This window comes from Bactrocera tryoni, chromosome 3 (genome assembly GCF_016617805.1).
Source record: "Bactrocera tryoni isolate S06 chromosome 3, CSIRO_BtryS06_freeze2, whole genome shotgun sequence".
NCBI classification, from domain to species: Eukaryota; Metazoa; Arthropoda; class Insecta; order Diptera; family Tephritidae; genus Bactrocera; species Bactrocera tryoni.
The window spans coordinates 30492928-30509237 of NC_052501.1; the positions used below are offsets into that span (position 1 = coordinate 30492928).

At 35.5% G+C, this 16310-nt stretch overlaps 1 protein-coding gene across 1 annotated transcript in view; it reads right to left on the reverse strand.

Annotated features, from left to right (window-relative positions):
• Positions 1–16310, reverse strand: part of LOC120772965 (GTP-binding protein Di-Ras2) — a 98045-nt gene that overhangs the window by 67236 nt on the left and 14499 nt on the right. Inside the window, exon 2 of the mRNA XM_040101869.1 lies at positions 3437–3604. Within this exon, the coding sequence (XP_039957803.1) occupies positions 3437–3604 (168 nt within the window). The remainder of the gene's footprint in view (positions 1–3436; positions 3605–16310) is intronic.

A 16310-nucleotide genomic window follows, 5' to 3' on the forward strand; every position in this document is an offset into this window, starting at 1 on the left:
CAAAAAAATTAGAAGGTGCAATAACGAGCTTAAAAGTAAAACTTTTACACCTTCCATCCACTACTCTTACCATTCTTTAAACTACGTCAGTCTATTTGATACAAACTCTGCAGATCTTCTCTAAAATAGACTTTTATAATTTTACGAATGCTACACACTTAGGATCTCTAAGCTATGTTTTGGACGTCATAGTGCCTTGCAAAAACTTATGAATACCGGTAGAACGTTAAAAGGTTTATTTATGTTTAAGCCAATGTTCTTTGAGCTTTATTTATCAGCGTGGACACCGTATTAATTGTTAGAGACAATCTGTCTTCTTTATGGAATTTTTGCAAAAAAGCAGTTCAATTTGTTAAATTCTTATGTGTTGCAGTCCAATGAGAAGTCCTTAGCTTTTGCTTATAGGAAGACAACCATTAATGGGACTAATCTTACTAAAATATGTATAGTAGCAATACAGTAAGTAATCAGCAGGACCTGAGTTCAATTCAAGCTCTAAACTTAAATCAAAAATGGTTTAATTTAATGCGATCGACCTCTGTCAGGCAATTCCGAACCTTTGAGTTTACTTCTGACGTTAAGAAGCTTCTAAGCCATTTCCACAACGAATAAACCACCAAGAACAAATTGAACTTTCATTTTCATTGAGATAACTCCCATATTGGCCGATTTGTGCGGTATAAGGTCACCTAGAGGTTCTAAAATCTTTTATTTAGGTATATGCAAGTTGAGGGAAGTATTGACTCGATTCAAATAATACAATTTTGTTATTAAAGTCAGAGCGGTTTATATTTAGAGGGGGCGTATATCCCTCTCGTAAAATTTTTTTTAGTTTGTCGTAGACTGAGCAGTGGTTTCTTCTCAAAAAGAAGAAAAATAGCTTTGTCCCCATTTTTAGATCTCAAGTAATTCCACTCTCTTCTTGTGTTGGTCTAAGTTTTCAGTTTATTTACCATAAATATTTATGTCATTAATCAACTCTTTAAGCTGAATTCAATTTAAAAGTATTTAAGCCTTAAAAGCTTCGCTTAATTCGGAATTAAAAACAAATGCTTTCCTTTTGTTTGGAAAAGCTAAATTAGTGAGAGAGTTTTTCATTTATTTGCCATATGAATTATAGAATTTTAAAATCGACGAAAAATCATACACGAACAATTTCAAAGATTACTTGTTTATCGAACCGTCAACTGTCAACTGTCAGTTGTCACTCTAAACAGTCTATGCAATAATGCATTTCTCACTAGCAAATGACACTTACCAACCTGGTAACATTTTTCTTGATTTTTTTGCTCTTTACTTATGTTTTTTTTAGTTCATTGAGCATTTCATTTTCAGTTCTGCCTATGTTACATTAGTTTCTAACTACATTGGAAACAAATTGCTTTGCTTACCACCGAATGTCACGGCAAGCCGGCTTATTTGCACGTCAAACTGGCTGTCACGAACAATCGAACAAACATATGAATGTATGAAAAACAACAAAAAAAAAAAAAACATATTGTAAGCATAAGCACACTTGTTGACACACTTCTCGGTGTAAAGTTGTGTGTGGGAGTGTGAAATGAATGAATTCGTAATAATTTTCTTTCTTTGTCATTTAATGACGCTTTCACACCGAAAATCTGTTTGTGTGGACGTCTGGTTAACGGTGAACGCGAATTTCCTGCCACACACATTTATTGACAGTTTTCCCTTTACTATTTGTTTGACTCGCAAATTGACTGCTTCCAATTTTTAATTACTTTTTGCTGTGGAATTGTGGAGAACGCACAAACACAGACACATGTTCAGTAAATAAAATCATAAATGAACTACGTAGATACATACATAAGGATGTGGGAGCGAGTGTTGGCGGCGTATTCTTAAAGTGACATTTAATTTAGTGGGAGTTCATGCTGTAGAAAGAAAGTTGATTTTTATACCCAAAGGAAAACGTCGGAGACCGATATCGGTAATATAACTGGGCTTATGTTTGATAGGAAAAAGGTGGGACTCTCAGCAAAGGTGGTGCTGTAAAACCGTAGTCAAGCCAATAAGGTTCTATGGCGCGTTCGTCTGGTGGAGGGCGCTCAACAAGGCTACATTTGCTATAAAGCTTGAACAAGGCCAAAGAGCGACACACAACGGCGTCTCTGGTGCACTACGGACCACACCAAAAATATAACTTTACCAATTAACCAACTTATAAGCAGCAGCCATGGATAATTGCGGGAGATGCATTGCTGCGATGTGCGCTCAAAGTTCAGGGAAGCAAGAGCATGCCGATTCTCTTCTCCTTCAACTGCGTTCCTGGAAACTTGCATCACTGTGTACTGCGTCGCAGCGGCTGCACGTGGCGGCTACGAGGAATAAGTACACAGGAGCCGTTAGAGAAGAGAGGCAATGAGTCTTCACGGATTATTTGAAGCTAAGAGAGCAGTTTGGAAGGGGAGTTTTATTGCCTTAGCTTTAGGTTACTGAACCACTATATGTTTTTCAAGCAGAAGTGACCGCTAATAAACTAGCAGCAGATGTACTGTTCCGAAGCTTCATTCAAAGTGCTGAGTGCTGAGTCCTTAATAGAAATAATTTTGAGCTACATGATCATCAGACTCGTTTGGTTGCCGGGTCATAGTGGAATCGTCGGCAAGTTGTTCAGCAAAGCAAAGCCAGTCAAGTGTCTGAAAGAAGTTTAACATCAGAAAGAGACACATTAGTTCTTTACTTTGTACGTCAAATGACATCTTTCATTTAGAATCCCGAAAATAATTATTCCGCTATCTATTAAGCCCGATGAGTCTATAAAACAAAGGTTAAACGATAAGTTTTCTACTCTAAACTCAGGAAAGGTCTACTATGCTATAATTGGGGTTGGTTATTACGTTTTAGGTAGCTTACACATGTTTTGAGTTATTTTCTGATGTTTTAAATATATCTGGATGTTTGAAGTTAACTTCAAAAGAGACTTTTTCGCAACAACCAACTAATCAGGTCTCACAATTTTAATTTCAAGCTTAATGAGATATCACCGGTTTTTTTTCCTTTCTATGGCGGAGCAATAATTAAGGTGTTTCTGTAGAGGTTTTTGCGACTGAGTATTCTAAAAAAGAACTTCGGAATTTTTAAATTTAAATTCAGGAGGTTGAAGACAAAACTCATAGGTTCACGGTACTTCTAGCAGTAAATGAGATCGCGAAGTTGCTGTTAGTCTTCCTTAGAAAATAGCGCACATTTATATATTCAGTTCTCTCAAAGCTCCAATTAAATTAGGAACGGTAGGAATAAAATAAATTTAACTAAAAAAAGAAATGAATTTAACCACACTTAATTCACAGAAAGTAACTACCCATCAACCATATAGCCATATACTTTAAATAACGTTAAATGTAATATATATACCCCTCAAAACTCGTTCTGCATTTGTTTTTGAAAGCAATACACAAACAATAAAACTCACCTGATAGTCGGCGCGCTGCTCACGTATCTCCTCAAAACACTGTTTGACACATTGAAAACTCGACGCAGACGTGGACGCATAGACCAGCATGAAAGCGTGGGCGGTGGCAATGGACAGACGGCGCATAGCGGGAAATTGCATATCACCAGAAGTGTCTAAAATGTCAACCTGCCAATACAAGAAGATAATAAATTTGAAAGTTTGATAATATATCTAAACATATAACACATATTTTTTACTTATATAATCAGGTCGAATTAATATAGCGAAATTTCAAAATAAATAAGTTTTTTACAATACTTTAGCTCGCTTGTTCTCCTAAGAAGGCCTTTTCGGAGAAGCTTTTTTCCAAAAAATCGGTAAAGAACTAAAATTTTTAATAATTTTTATTGATTTTTTTTTTATTGAAATAGAAATGAATTTTTGATGACTCATGCCCAGCTCTTGACTGTTGCTACGGCTGCCACTATGCCGGTCTCTTTCGACGACAGACCTTCCGGAGCGTGGTGCACCTTCGACCACCTTTACACCAGAACGAAAACGTTGAAACGTTGAGCGGTGGAAATGGAAACTGCATTGGGTCCATAAACTGCACAAATTTTATTGGTGGCTTGAAATGCATTTTTGCCTTTATCGTAGTAGTACTGTAAAATATGCCGTATTTTCTTTTTATTTTGCTCCATGTTTGCGACGCTATAACTCACGAATGACTTAAAAGAAACGAAAATCAATCAAACACGTGTTAGCGCGTGAAATGAGCTTTCCAAAAAGGTATAGCATGACCCGATGCGACGAATAAAACTAGAACTACGCGCTTTCAGCGCCAACTAGCGAAAATACCGCAAGACTTTTTTGACAACCTATATACATATACATATATATATATACTACATTGCATGAAAACAATTTTAATTTTTTAGTTTATTTTTGGCGATTGTTATTACTTGTATATACTAGCAGCCCGCCCCGGCTTCACACGGGTATTAAACAATCCTTTCACACATAATCTCTCGTTGCTGTGTGAGGTCATTAAAATTGAGTAAAATGAAGGAAATTCGAGCATAAAAGTATATTTGTTTGTATTATTAATTTTTTAAATTTTGTAAATAGGTCTTTACTATATACATATTTTACTTTCTCTGCTCCTGAAAAATAGTTTATTGATTCAGTGCTTCCTTGTAATTTATTTTGTGGCGGCAATATAAATTGATTTTCAGAAGCTCCGACTGGCGATAGACCAACATACAGTTGGTCATTGAGTAACACAATCTTTTCGTAGGTCAGTCAGTACTAATTCAAAAGTTTGGCCTTGGGACTTGTTTGTGGTTAGAGCGAAAGATGTTTTCACCTAAAATTGAAGTCATTTTAATGAGATTGCCAGATCACTTGGGATCATCGGAATCCTCGCTATATGAGCTAGTTGACCAACTGCTGGGCCGGTGATAATGGTTGCTACAATTAAGTTGTCCTTCAATTCCTTAATGAGTAGCTTCGTCCCGTTGCACATGCTTGGTGGTCTTAAATTCCACAAAAGCTTCAATTATGCTTTTGAGGAATTTAAGCCAATTTTTAAAGCAATTTCATGTTATGGCAGTGAAGAAGGGCTTCATAAGTTAAAATACTTCTGGGGATAATAGACTGCGTCTTTGATATTAGTCACGGTGTCTATCGATTTGTAATTTTAATTTCTTCGGAAACTTTTGAATAATTTGATCGCTTATTTCGTTGACACTATCATTTCTGGGTGACACTAGAACACAACCAATGTAATTCCTTTTCTTGCAAATTCTCGATATCAGGGTATGCTGCATCAATTAGAAATTTCTGAAGTATGGACTATTTAGCCTAGAGATTTATACAGAATAATATTACAATTACAGCTTAAGTTTGGATTGGGAAGAATTACTTTTCCAAGACCGCGCTTTTATAGCGGTGGCATTTATGCATATACAAAGGATTTTTGTCTGATGGCGAGGCAGCGTTGCATGTATAAACCATTTTTAAATTATCTTGTTTATTTCTAACAAAATTCTAAACTTTAAAAAGATATATGTTGACTCGTGCAAATTATTTCTGTACTCTATTTTTCAGTTTGTACAATTTGTTAACGAAATATTTTGCTTTACAGGAGCCTCAAACTCATTTTTACTACACTTTAGGGTTCTGTTGAGCTTTATTTTTGTGAAATTGCCACATCTGATTCGTATTTCCAGTGCGCATTATATTGAAATTTACGTAAGTTATCTCATTATCCATGCGTTTATCACAAATGTAACGGAAAATCCATATGGAGTGCCAAATTTGTACGAACTGGATGTCAAAAAATGTAAACAAAGAGAAACATGCTTCACTTGGTATTGCACATTTTGCTCTAACCTTTCAGCATTTACTCGCTCTTGTCAGTGTGTTGCAGCTTAGCTAAATGTTAAATAACATTCTCTATGTAAATTTAACATTTTCTGTTATGAGAAAGTAATGAATTTTTTGTATTTTTTAATTTACGCTCGTAAGTCGGTTGAAAATGAACATTTTCTGAATTTTCTCTTTATAAATTCCTCATTGGATTCCCTTCAAAATGGTTTAGGCCATTTTTCATTACATACAACGGTGTAAAATGCTAGAAAAAAACTTATACGAGTTTATTATATATTAAAATAAATTCCGTATAAAAATATTTTACTCATTAATAGCGTATGAGTAACTTTTGATAAACATGAAAATGGATTTTAAAACAGTTCCTCGATTATTTTCATTGGCACACTTCCAAATTGACATAAAACTCAGCATCTATATTGGAGGAAGTCTGAAATTATCGAATAGATCAGACTTAAAAAAGTATTTGGTGAATTTTTGAGGTTTTCTTGTCAAACAGTATCAACTTTTACTTCTGCGAAGTATATGTAATGCTTCAAAATCTTACGAGGGATAACTTTTAAAACATTTTTACCGCATAGACTCCTTACAAAGTGAAAATTTCGTCCCTTTCTCCGAAATATGTGGCTAAATGGTTCATTATTGGCCTCAACTTAGCCACTAAGTTTTTTTTCAGATAAAAACGGCACGCAAAATTGCTAGAAGTTCATAAAAAAAGAAAAAAACATTAACTTTGATTGCATCGAAACTACAATAGCCTTCGCAAATAAAGAAGTTTCAATGCAAAAACTAGAATTTTATTGTTCAGCTTGTATGGCAGCTATATGCTATAGTTAACCGATCTGAACAATTTCTTCGAAGATTGCATTATTGCTTTAGAAAGGAATACTGGTTAAGTTTCTTGAATATATCTCTTCAAATAGAGCCTAATGGACTAGGTCGCGTATATACAGACAGACCGACATGTTTAAATCGGCTTACCTTATCGTGTTGATCAATTATAAGTACATATACATATATATATTATATGGCCTCTTAATATACAATGTATAGTGTATAAAAATTGGGATGTGAACACTGCGTATGAGTAACTTTTTCAAGACATCGTTCAAGTTGTTATAATTCCACACAATTAAAAGTACATTCTAACAAAAGCACTAGTATAATTAGTGAGCATTCTAATAATTCTTGATAATTAGATTTTTCGCACACTAGCACACTCACACACACAAACACAAACACCTGCTCACAGCCACACCTGCAATTGGTTTTATATGGAAGATAATTAATTTAATATCTCAAAGAGTTGCAAATGCTGCATCTTCTCCATTCGTTTGCAGTGAGCAGCCAACTTTGTGTGAAGGCGTTTTATTGCATTTGCGTGCCTGGCCGAGACCTTGAAAACTTTGCAATTAATAACAATTACGCGTGCAACAAATTGCAATTATGCCAACATTCTGTGATTCTGTGATTTTAAATGCCACAAAGGCATTGATTGATCTCTACATTTATTTATGCGCACACACACGTACATGCATATCTTGAATGCAGCTGCCAGGTGTTGGTGTGCGGGTGTTTGTGGTTGGCATTTTAAATTTAAATTTATTGCAATGAAATTGTGCTACGGTTAAGAATGAATGCAAGACAAGCGACTATTGAAAACAAAACAAAAGGAGACAACAATAACAAAAAAATAATTTATCTGCCTTAAAGCAGTTGATGGGGTAACTTAAGATTACGCTGAAGTGTTTATGGCAATTTAAATTTTAAGACAATTGAATTACTACAATCGATCTTATCGATCAAAAAGTGACAGCAGCTTTTGGTCATCGGTCGTAAAATGCATTTTGAACAAAGAGCAAATATTAAATTTTGTTTTAAACTTGGGAAAACCTTTACTGAAACATTTCAAATGATGAAAAAAGTTTATGGTGATCAGTGCCTATCCCGTAGTAATGTGCATGAGTGCTTTAAGCGATTCCAAGAGGGTCGTGAGGACCTCTGTGACGATCAAAAGTCGGTCGTCTTCAGAAGTCAAAAACAAAGACAATGTTGATTTCTTTTTACGATTCCGAGGGTATTGTACACCGAGAGTTCGTCCCAAGTGGCCAAACGATTAATGCTGTGTTTTACCTTGGTGTTATGAAGCGTCTTTTTGTTACACAATCGTCGTGCTCGACCACAATACCGTGAGGCAGGGTCCTGCACCCGATAATGCGCCGTGTCATCGGTCGACGCTTGTCACTGATTTTTTGACAAAAAACTCTATATTAACCATTAATCACTCACCCTACTCACCTGATCTGGCACCTTCTGATTTTTACCTATTTGGAAAACTTCATTTGCCCATGAAAGGACACTGGTTTTAGGACATTTCAGCTATCCAAAAGGCGACGACCGATATTCTCAAGAGCATTCCGAAAAATGACCTTAAACACGCATTTGAAATGCTAATTGACCGGGCTAAACGCTGTATCGAAGCACAAGGAAACTACTTTGAATAAAAAAAAATAACTTTTATAAAATATTAATTTTTTGTGGATTTTTTTAACAGTCCTGTTTCTTTTGCGACAGACCTTGTATATAGAAACGCTTCTGAAAACTCAAACTGACAGCTCAAAATTAGCGAATGACCAATTTATTTGTAGGAACAAGGGGGTGGAGTTGAAAAACACGACATTATGGGTACAAAAAGTAGCTGTAGTGACTATTAAACGGTCGGCTCAATGTACAACAGGTAGACATAATATTAACTTAATGCCTTCGGAATCTTTTAGCTCTCTGACCTAGTTAATTGGATTAATAAAACGAACGCAGCGCTGTTTGCATGCGAAGTAATGGAGTTATCTCCCGAGATGTACATATATACTATTTTGACATACTTATGATACTTCATAGGTTTAATTTATAATTTTTAGACCTGATCCAAATAACGTGTATCCAAGGATTTTTATTCACCAAAGAAACTTTTACAAATATTACGTGGAGATCACCACATAACCACAACATGCCTTTTGCCTTTACTTTTTGTTAATTTTTCGTAAAAATATACCGCTAGTCTGGGATATGTCGACGACCAGGTGCTTCGTTTGTATGATATTTTTGTATGCCATGATAAACCGCAAAGAGACTACTTATGTATCCCCATAATGCTTAGTTAGACATTCAGGGTTTGGTGTCTGATGGATTCCTAGAGCGCCATTTTGGGTTTGTCATAGAGCCAGCCACTCACAAGGGAAGTGCAGAACCGTTTTCTTACACAATTCGAGTTTGCAGTTGCGGCAAATATTGTTATAAGGCATTACCATTTGTAATGCGTGTTCTCCAAATAGCCAATGCTCAGTTATGGTAGCTGTAAGTCTATACATATATGTATACTATTCCCGGACCTATGTCATAAGTCTTTAGATTTTGTCTTGCGATATTTTGGTCATATCTGCTTGGCTATCGTGCATTTGCTTCCATAAGTTCTGAGCTACTTCTGCAAATGATACGGTATTTTTTCTGCCTTATATTCGTCTCGAAAGACTCAAAGCAGTAAATTTCCTACAAAACTATGTGTTTCATCATTCATAATAATTTTTTTTCATTGAGTTCTAAAATTCATAAGAAATAAAAAATTTTTCCAAAAATAGTCAAATTTCAAGGGTTGATATCTTTTAAACGGTTGGGTTTACGAAAAAATCATAAGAGACTATATTTTAGAGCATTCAATTTCCTACAAAACCTAATTAACAAGATATTTTTTCAAGTAGTTGGAAGCGAGATATAAATTTTTCTATCTGATAATAAGAAAAAATAGAAAACCGTTAGGCGGAGGACCTTCCCGTTACAATTAAAAACTCATATTTGGAGAGGCTTTCTTAGAGGTGTCTCGGAACCTATTTTTGCGAGTACCAATTGAAAAAAAAATTTTTTTTGAATCACCCTAATATACATATATATAGTTAGTCTGAATTTTTTAAATTCATTTTGAGTTGGTGCAAATTATTGCTATGTCTATAAGTCTTGCCGTTCGAATCATCTATCTCCATAATACTGAGAGCAGCAAATGTTGCTACTTTCCGTATGAAAGGGTCTATGCGGATCTGAAGTAGCACCATAACATGTTATGCGTTTCTGTTGCGCATGACCTAACAGTCTATGTAACTCCTCCACGGGCTATCTACTGTATTTCTTTAATTTTCTGATATTATATTGTTGTTCTTTAAGGCAAGCCACCAGTCCAGTGCTTCATATATAAGAATGCGTCTCATGACAACATTCGCTTTTAGGCCTCAATTTTTGCTGAGCAACGAATTCTCAATATTCAGTCCCAGTTCAGTTTGAAGTCATCTTGAACCCCTAAATATTTTGCTTTGGGGACAGAGAAATAGTAATAATCTCGGTATACCTTATTTAAAGGTTATTCATACAATTTGTTGCAGGATATATTCCTGTATTGTATACTCGTAAGAAGCTAGTATATAGCCATTAGTCAGCGGCGATTCGAAAAGCTGGAGCTTAAAGCATAACTTCGCACGACCAGTGAGCGCTTTTTTAACAACAGTGAAGAGAGTAGTGCATAAGAATGAGCTAAATACAAATATTTTAATAATTTCAAATATTGTAAGGCAATAACAACAACAACAAAACAAAGGCTTTGAAACTTTAAGTCGCGTCGGTGATGAGACACCAGTCAAGTAGAAATAACTTTATTTATTCAAGCGTTGAGGAATGTGCAAAAAATGCAAATTAATTACTTTTAGCGGCAAAAAGAGGAACACACATACACACATACATACATATACTGCATGTATCCGACTTTAACAAGAACCCCACATGTCACTAACGGTAGCAAATGTTCCGCTAACCTAGAAATACCCAATTATCCGCATGCTCTACATACATATTACTTCACAGTACACACATATATATATATATTACATATATATGTACATTAGGATATTCGCCAAGTTGATTTTTCGATTTCGAAAAAGTGATATTCGAATATAACATTTTACGCTTCATAAGAATATTATTTTAGAAGATATATGTGAGCCGCTATATAGGAAAAGAATCGGAAATATCGGTCGAGGGTTTCTTGATGACGTCTCCGAAGTTGCACAGATAATTCTTTTTTTTGAACAACCTCAGAAGCACGGGCTTGTTCAGAGAAGATTCGATAAGGTGAGGGGAGTTTAGTCCTGTTGGAATGACGATTGCATTCCTGAAGATCTAAGTGCGCTGCCCCGCCAGCCACTCTACTTACCTAAGTAATGTTATGCATCAAATGTGAAGTATTCATACTGTACCCCTTGTCGTATGAGCAACACAATATGCATAAATTACTTGCTCAGTACATTTGATGTATAATACTGTCTGCGTATAACTTTTAAAATAATGATATTTTAAAAAAGTCATTCAGACCTTTTTTGTAGAGCGGAAAATTTGGTACCAGAATACCATTCTTTCAAAGTTGTAGGCTTACTTTTTTAATACAAACTATCTAAAATCTCATGTTATATACATGGAAAAAGTAAAATTACTTATATACGACCTAAATTGAAAATAAAGAGTTTGTTTTCGTTGAATCCTTATTTGTATGGAAAGAACTACAGATGCCATTTGCAGAAACACAATCAACGTGAGAAATAACGTACACCCTAATGTGCATACATACATTCATACACATAAACATTTGCGAAACCACCGACATTAAGCTCCAAGCCGCGAGCGCTAATTCCTTTGGCATTGGCTCAACACCTCAGCAGCTTCGTAGTCGCATTGTTAATGCGTTTATCGCCATTGGCTTTGTTGTGTGTGTTTTACTTTTTTGTCGCTGCACGTATCATTAATCAAATTTATATACATGTGGGTATGTGCGGCTTCGTACAATTCGCTTTTGCCTTTTGCTCCCTACGAATTTGTTGCTACACATTTAGCAAAGATTGCCAGTGTGTAAACGTATGTATCCTAAGCAGCCTTCACAGTCTCTTCAGATTGTTGCGCGGAGTTTTTTTATTGCAAGGTGGGGAATTATTTTTTAATTAAAGCAAATATTTTTGGTTTCTGCTTTAAATCTACAGGTGACCGATTTTATATTCATGTACATAAATACAAGGTCTGTCGATGAAAAAGTTATATTTTTTTATTCAAAGTAGTTTCCTTCAATTAGCATTTCAAATGAGTGTTTAAGATCATTTTTCGGAATGCTCTTGAGAATATCGGTCGTCGCCTTTTGGATAGCTGAAATGTCCTAAAACCAGTGTCCTTTCATGGGCAAATGAAGTTTTCCAAATAGGTAAAAATCAGAAGGTGCCAGATCAGGTGAGTAGGGTGAGTGATTAATGGTTAATATGGAGTTTTTTGTCAAAAAATCAGTGACAAGCGTCGACCGATGACACGGCGCATTATCGTGCAACAGGCGCTAGGACCCTGCCTCACGGTATTCGGTCGAGCACGACGAGTGCGTGACAAAAGACGCTTCATAGCACCAAGGTAAAACACAGCATTAATCGTTTGGCCAGGTGAGGCGAACTCTCGGTGTGCAATACCCTCGGAATCGCAAAAACCAATCAGCATTGTCCTTATTTTTGACTTCTGAAGGCGACCGACTTTTGATCGTCACAGAGGTCCTGACGACCTTCTTGGAATCGCTTAAACCACTCATGCACATTACTACTGGATAGGCACTGATCACTATAAACTTTTTTCATCATTTGAAATGTTTCAGTAAACGTTTTCCCAAGTTTAAAACAAAATTTAATATTTGCTCTTTGCATTTTACGACCGATGACCAAAAGCTGCTGTCACTTTTTGATCGATAACATCATGTAGTTATCCAATTGTCTTAAAATTTTTACGAAATGTCAACACGAGATCAAACATTTTATTTCATATATCCACCAGTAGGTGGCGCCACCAGAAACAGTTATATTTAAAAAGTTCTGTTTCTTTTGCGACAGACCATATGTCATTGGATATGTCATAATGCGACAACTGAATGATGCTTTTAATAAATAAATAAACGACAAATGCCAACTAATCTGTCATAGACTCATTAAGCCAAGAAATAATTATTCAGATAGACGATTAAGAGAAGAAACAGAGAGATAGAGAGAGCAAAAAGAACAAGTTCTGAACAGCTTACACCAGCGAAAAAATATAGAAAATAATAATAATAATTTGAAACAAGTGAGAAAATGCTAAGTTCTGATGTATCTGAACATTTATTTTCCCACTCTTTTCATTTTACCCCTTCTTGACACAAGGATGTATCATTATGACAGCAAAATTTCCCCCGAATTTCTATAATACAAGTATATGAAATCTCTCAAAAAATCAATTGAACGAAATTTTCGGAAAAAAAGCCAGTCGCACTGGGCTGACGTATTTGGCATCTGGTTTCTTGAAATGTTATTATGTGATTCAGAGAATTTTTGGGCGTAAGATGAAATCTCTTCTAGGCACTATTAATGCAACGTTTTATCCATTGTTTGGCTCCTGATTTGTGTACCGCAAAGTGAAAATATCAAATAGAATTTACAATTGCTTCTAATGGAAAGCATGCGTGGTTGTTATGCCGTTTATCCCTTTTTTTTACACTGTAATGTAGGAATATCAAGATAATATTGCGTACCGAATTTGGTTGAAATCGTTTGAGTAGTCCCGCGATATCGATTTTCGCATAATTGTGGGCTTTGACACTGGGTCTTATAAAGCCTCCTTATACCATTCCGAATGTAAAATTTAATGTCTCTGATGCATTTATTTATGCTTTATCGGCCTTTTAGTAGGTTCCGACCAAACCTTTATATGTGGGTGGGTGGAGTTATCATCCAATTTCAGTTATTTTGACACTGTCATAAGAATGGTTGAAAAAATTTGTTCTGTGCAAATTGGGGTCATATGTCTTCAATGATTTGGAAGATATATACATTAGAATCAACGCGGATTGGGGCACGCTCTTTTTTCATACATTTAAGGCCAAATATGCCCCTTGCTGCCGCGATGTGTTGTATCAAAATACAGTTTTATCCTATGAGCAAAAAATAGTAAGACTTTGAACCTAACTTAAAATTGTAAATTTAACCTCCAAAATCTATGTCATCCCCCTCGGTCCCAATGTACTTGTGTCAACATTTTTTCCATTCTTCGAACAAGAGTTTGTTGGTCAATAATTCCAGCATCTTTTTCCGTATAACTTCGCGCCAGCCACCCATAACATTCAAATAGTATTCCTTGTTGACATTTTGATCGGTCTAAAGGAGTTCGGTGTACATCACACCTCGATATTCGAAGAAAATTGTCAACGTGACCTTGATTTTTGACCTGCTTTAATGTGGTTTTTCTACTTCGGCTGATTTTTGCCACGATCGTAAGCGTAGTTCCAAGACCCATTGTCATTAATAATACATTTTTGACATCCTGATAGTTAGAGGGATTGTTTCATAGACGATAACGCATCGTTATTTAAAAAAAATTAGTAATCTTGCAACCAATGGTACTTTCACTTTTTCTAGGTCCAAATATTGCGCTTTATGTGCTTCAGAAAAACAAGCGCATACTAAACACTAATCATTATTTTGATGTGATATTTGGAACTGATGTTACAGACAGTCATACCAACCGTAAAATGTTTGTATTTGACATGCAGAAAAAATCTCAGAAATCGTAATATTTACATTACTATATTACTAATAGTATACTCGTATATTGAGCTGCGTACTATTTTTAACCACTGTAGGAGTTTTGCTCATAAATTATTTCATTTCAATCGCGCACTTGTAACCATTTCAGTAAGCTAATTAAATTAATTACAGTTATATTGATATAAGATCCGGCGAAGCTTAGCAAACTTGCCTTGCCTCATTTACGCTCATTAGTGTGGGCTAAACGGCGAAAACCAGCAGCTGAGCCAAAATTAAAGTAGATATATTATGTGATTATGCAGTAATTTTAAAGAAATTCGCAAAAGATTAATAACCTAATTTATCACTTATTAACTTATTATTTGCTTGAAAAATATTTTTGCATACTCTTTTTATACTCTCGCAACAAAGTTGCTAAGGAGAGTATAATAGTTTTGTTCACATAACGGTTGTTTGTAAGTCCTAAAACTAAAAGAGTCAGATATAGGGTTATATATACCAAAGTGATCAGGGTGACGAGTAGAGTTGAAATCCGGATGTCTGTCTCTCCGTCTGTCCGTCCGTCTGTCCGTCCGTCCGTGAAAAATTGAGATATCATGATGAAACTTGGTACACGCATTTCTTGGCTCCATAAGAAGGTTAAGTTCGAAGATGGGCAAAATCAGCCCACTGTCACGCCCACAAAATGGCGAAAACCGAACCAATAAAAAGTCATAACTAAGCTATAAATAAAGATATTAAAGTGAAATTTGGCACAAAGGATCGCATTAGGGAGGGACATATTTGGACGAAATTTTTTTGAGAAAGTCGGCGTGGCCCCGCCCCCTACTAAGTTTTTTGTACATATCTCGGCAACTACTATAGCTATGCAGCTCCGCAGAGTCGTTTCCTTCCGGTATTTTCATATACAGTTCAAAAATGGAAGAAATCGGATAATAACCACTCCCACCTTCCATACAAAGGTTATGTTGAAAATCACTAAAAGTGCGTTAACCGACTAACAAAAAACGTCAGAAACACTGAATTTTACGGAAGAAATGGTAGAAGAAAGCTGCACCCAGGCTTTTTTTTAAAATTGAAAATGGGCGTGGCGTCGCCCACTTATGGACCAAAAACCACATCTCAGGAACTACTCAACCGATTTCAATAAAATTCGGTATATAATATTTTCTTAACACCCTGATGATATGTACGAAATATGGGTGAAATCGGTTAATAACCACGTCTTCTTCCAATATAATGGTATTTTGAATTTCATCTGATGCCTTCTCTGTATAATACATATGTATATACATTAGGAAATGAAAATACAATTCAATACTCAAAGTACACAAATTGATCTAATCTAATTAATTTTACTGCAAAATAATAAAATATGTAAATTATTATCACTTTATCATGCGAGAGTATAAAATGTTCGGTGACACTTGAACTTAGCCCTTCCTTACTTGTTTTTTTTAGTTTTTTTTATTTACTTGCATTTTTGTATTCCCACATAAGTCCCTTTTCGAAAACTAAACTAAGTGCCACCCTAATGTACATAAGTATTTAAGTGTTATTTCCTATCATGAATTGAAACCATAAATTTTCAAAATTAATTTTGAACTATTTTTCGGTTTGTTGAAATGCATATTTTATGAGCAAATGATAATGGAAAGCTCGGAAGGCGACGCCAACATGTGCGCACACGCTCAATTATAATGACAAACTATAAACTAGGCAGTAAATAAAAAGTGAATGAGCATAAAAGCGCGGAAGTCACGTGCCAGAAAGCAAATAAAATACCGTTAGGCACACATTTTCCCCCTGCTAATGCAAATACACGAAAGTCGAAGTTTGAGGAAAAATCAACGCTGCCGTCGTCATTT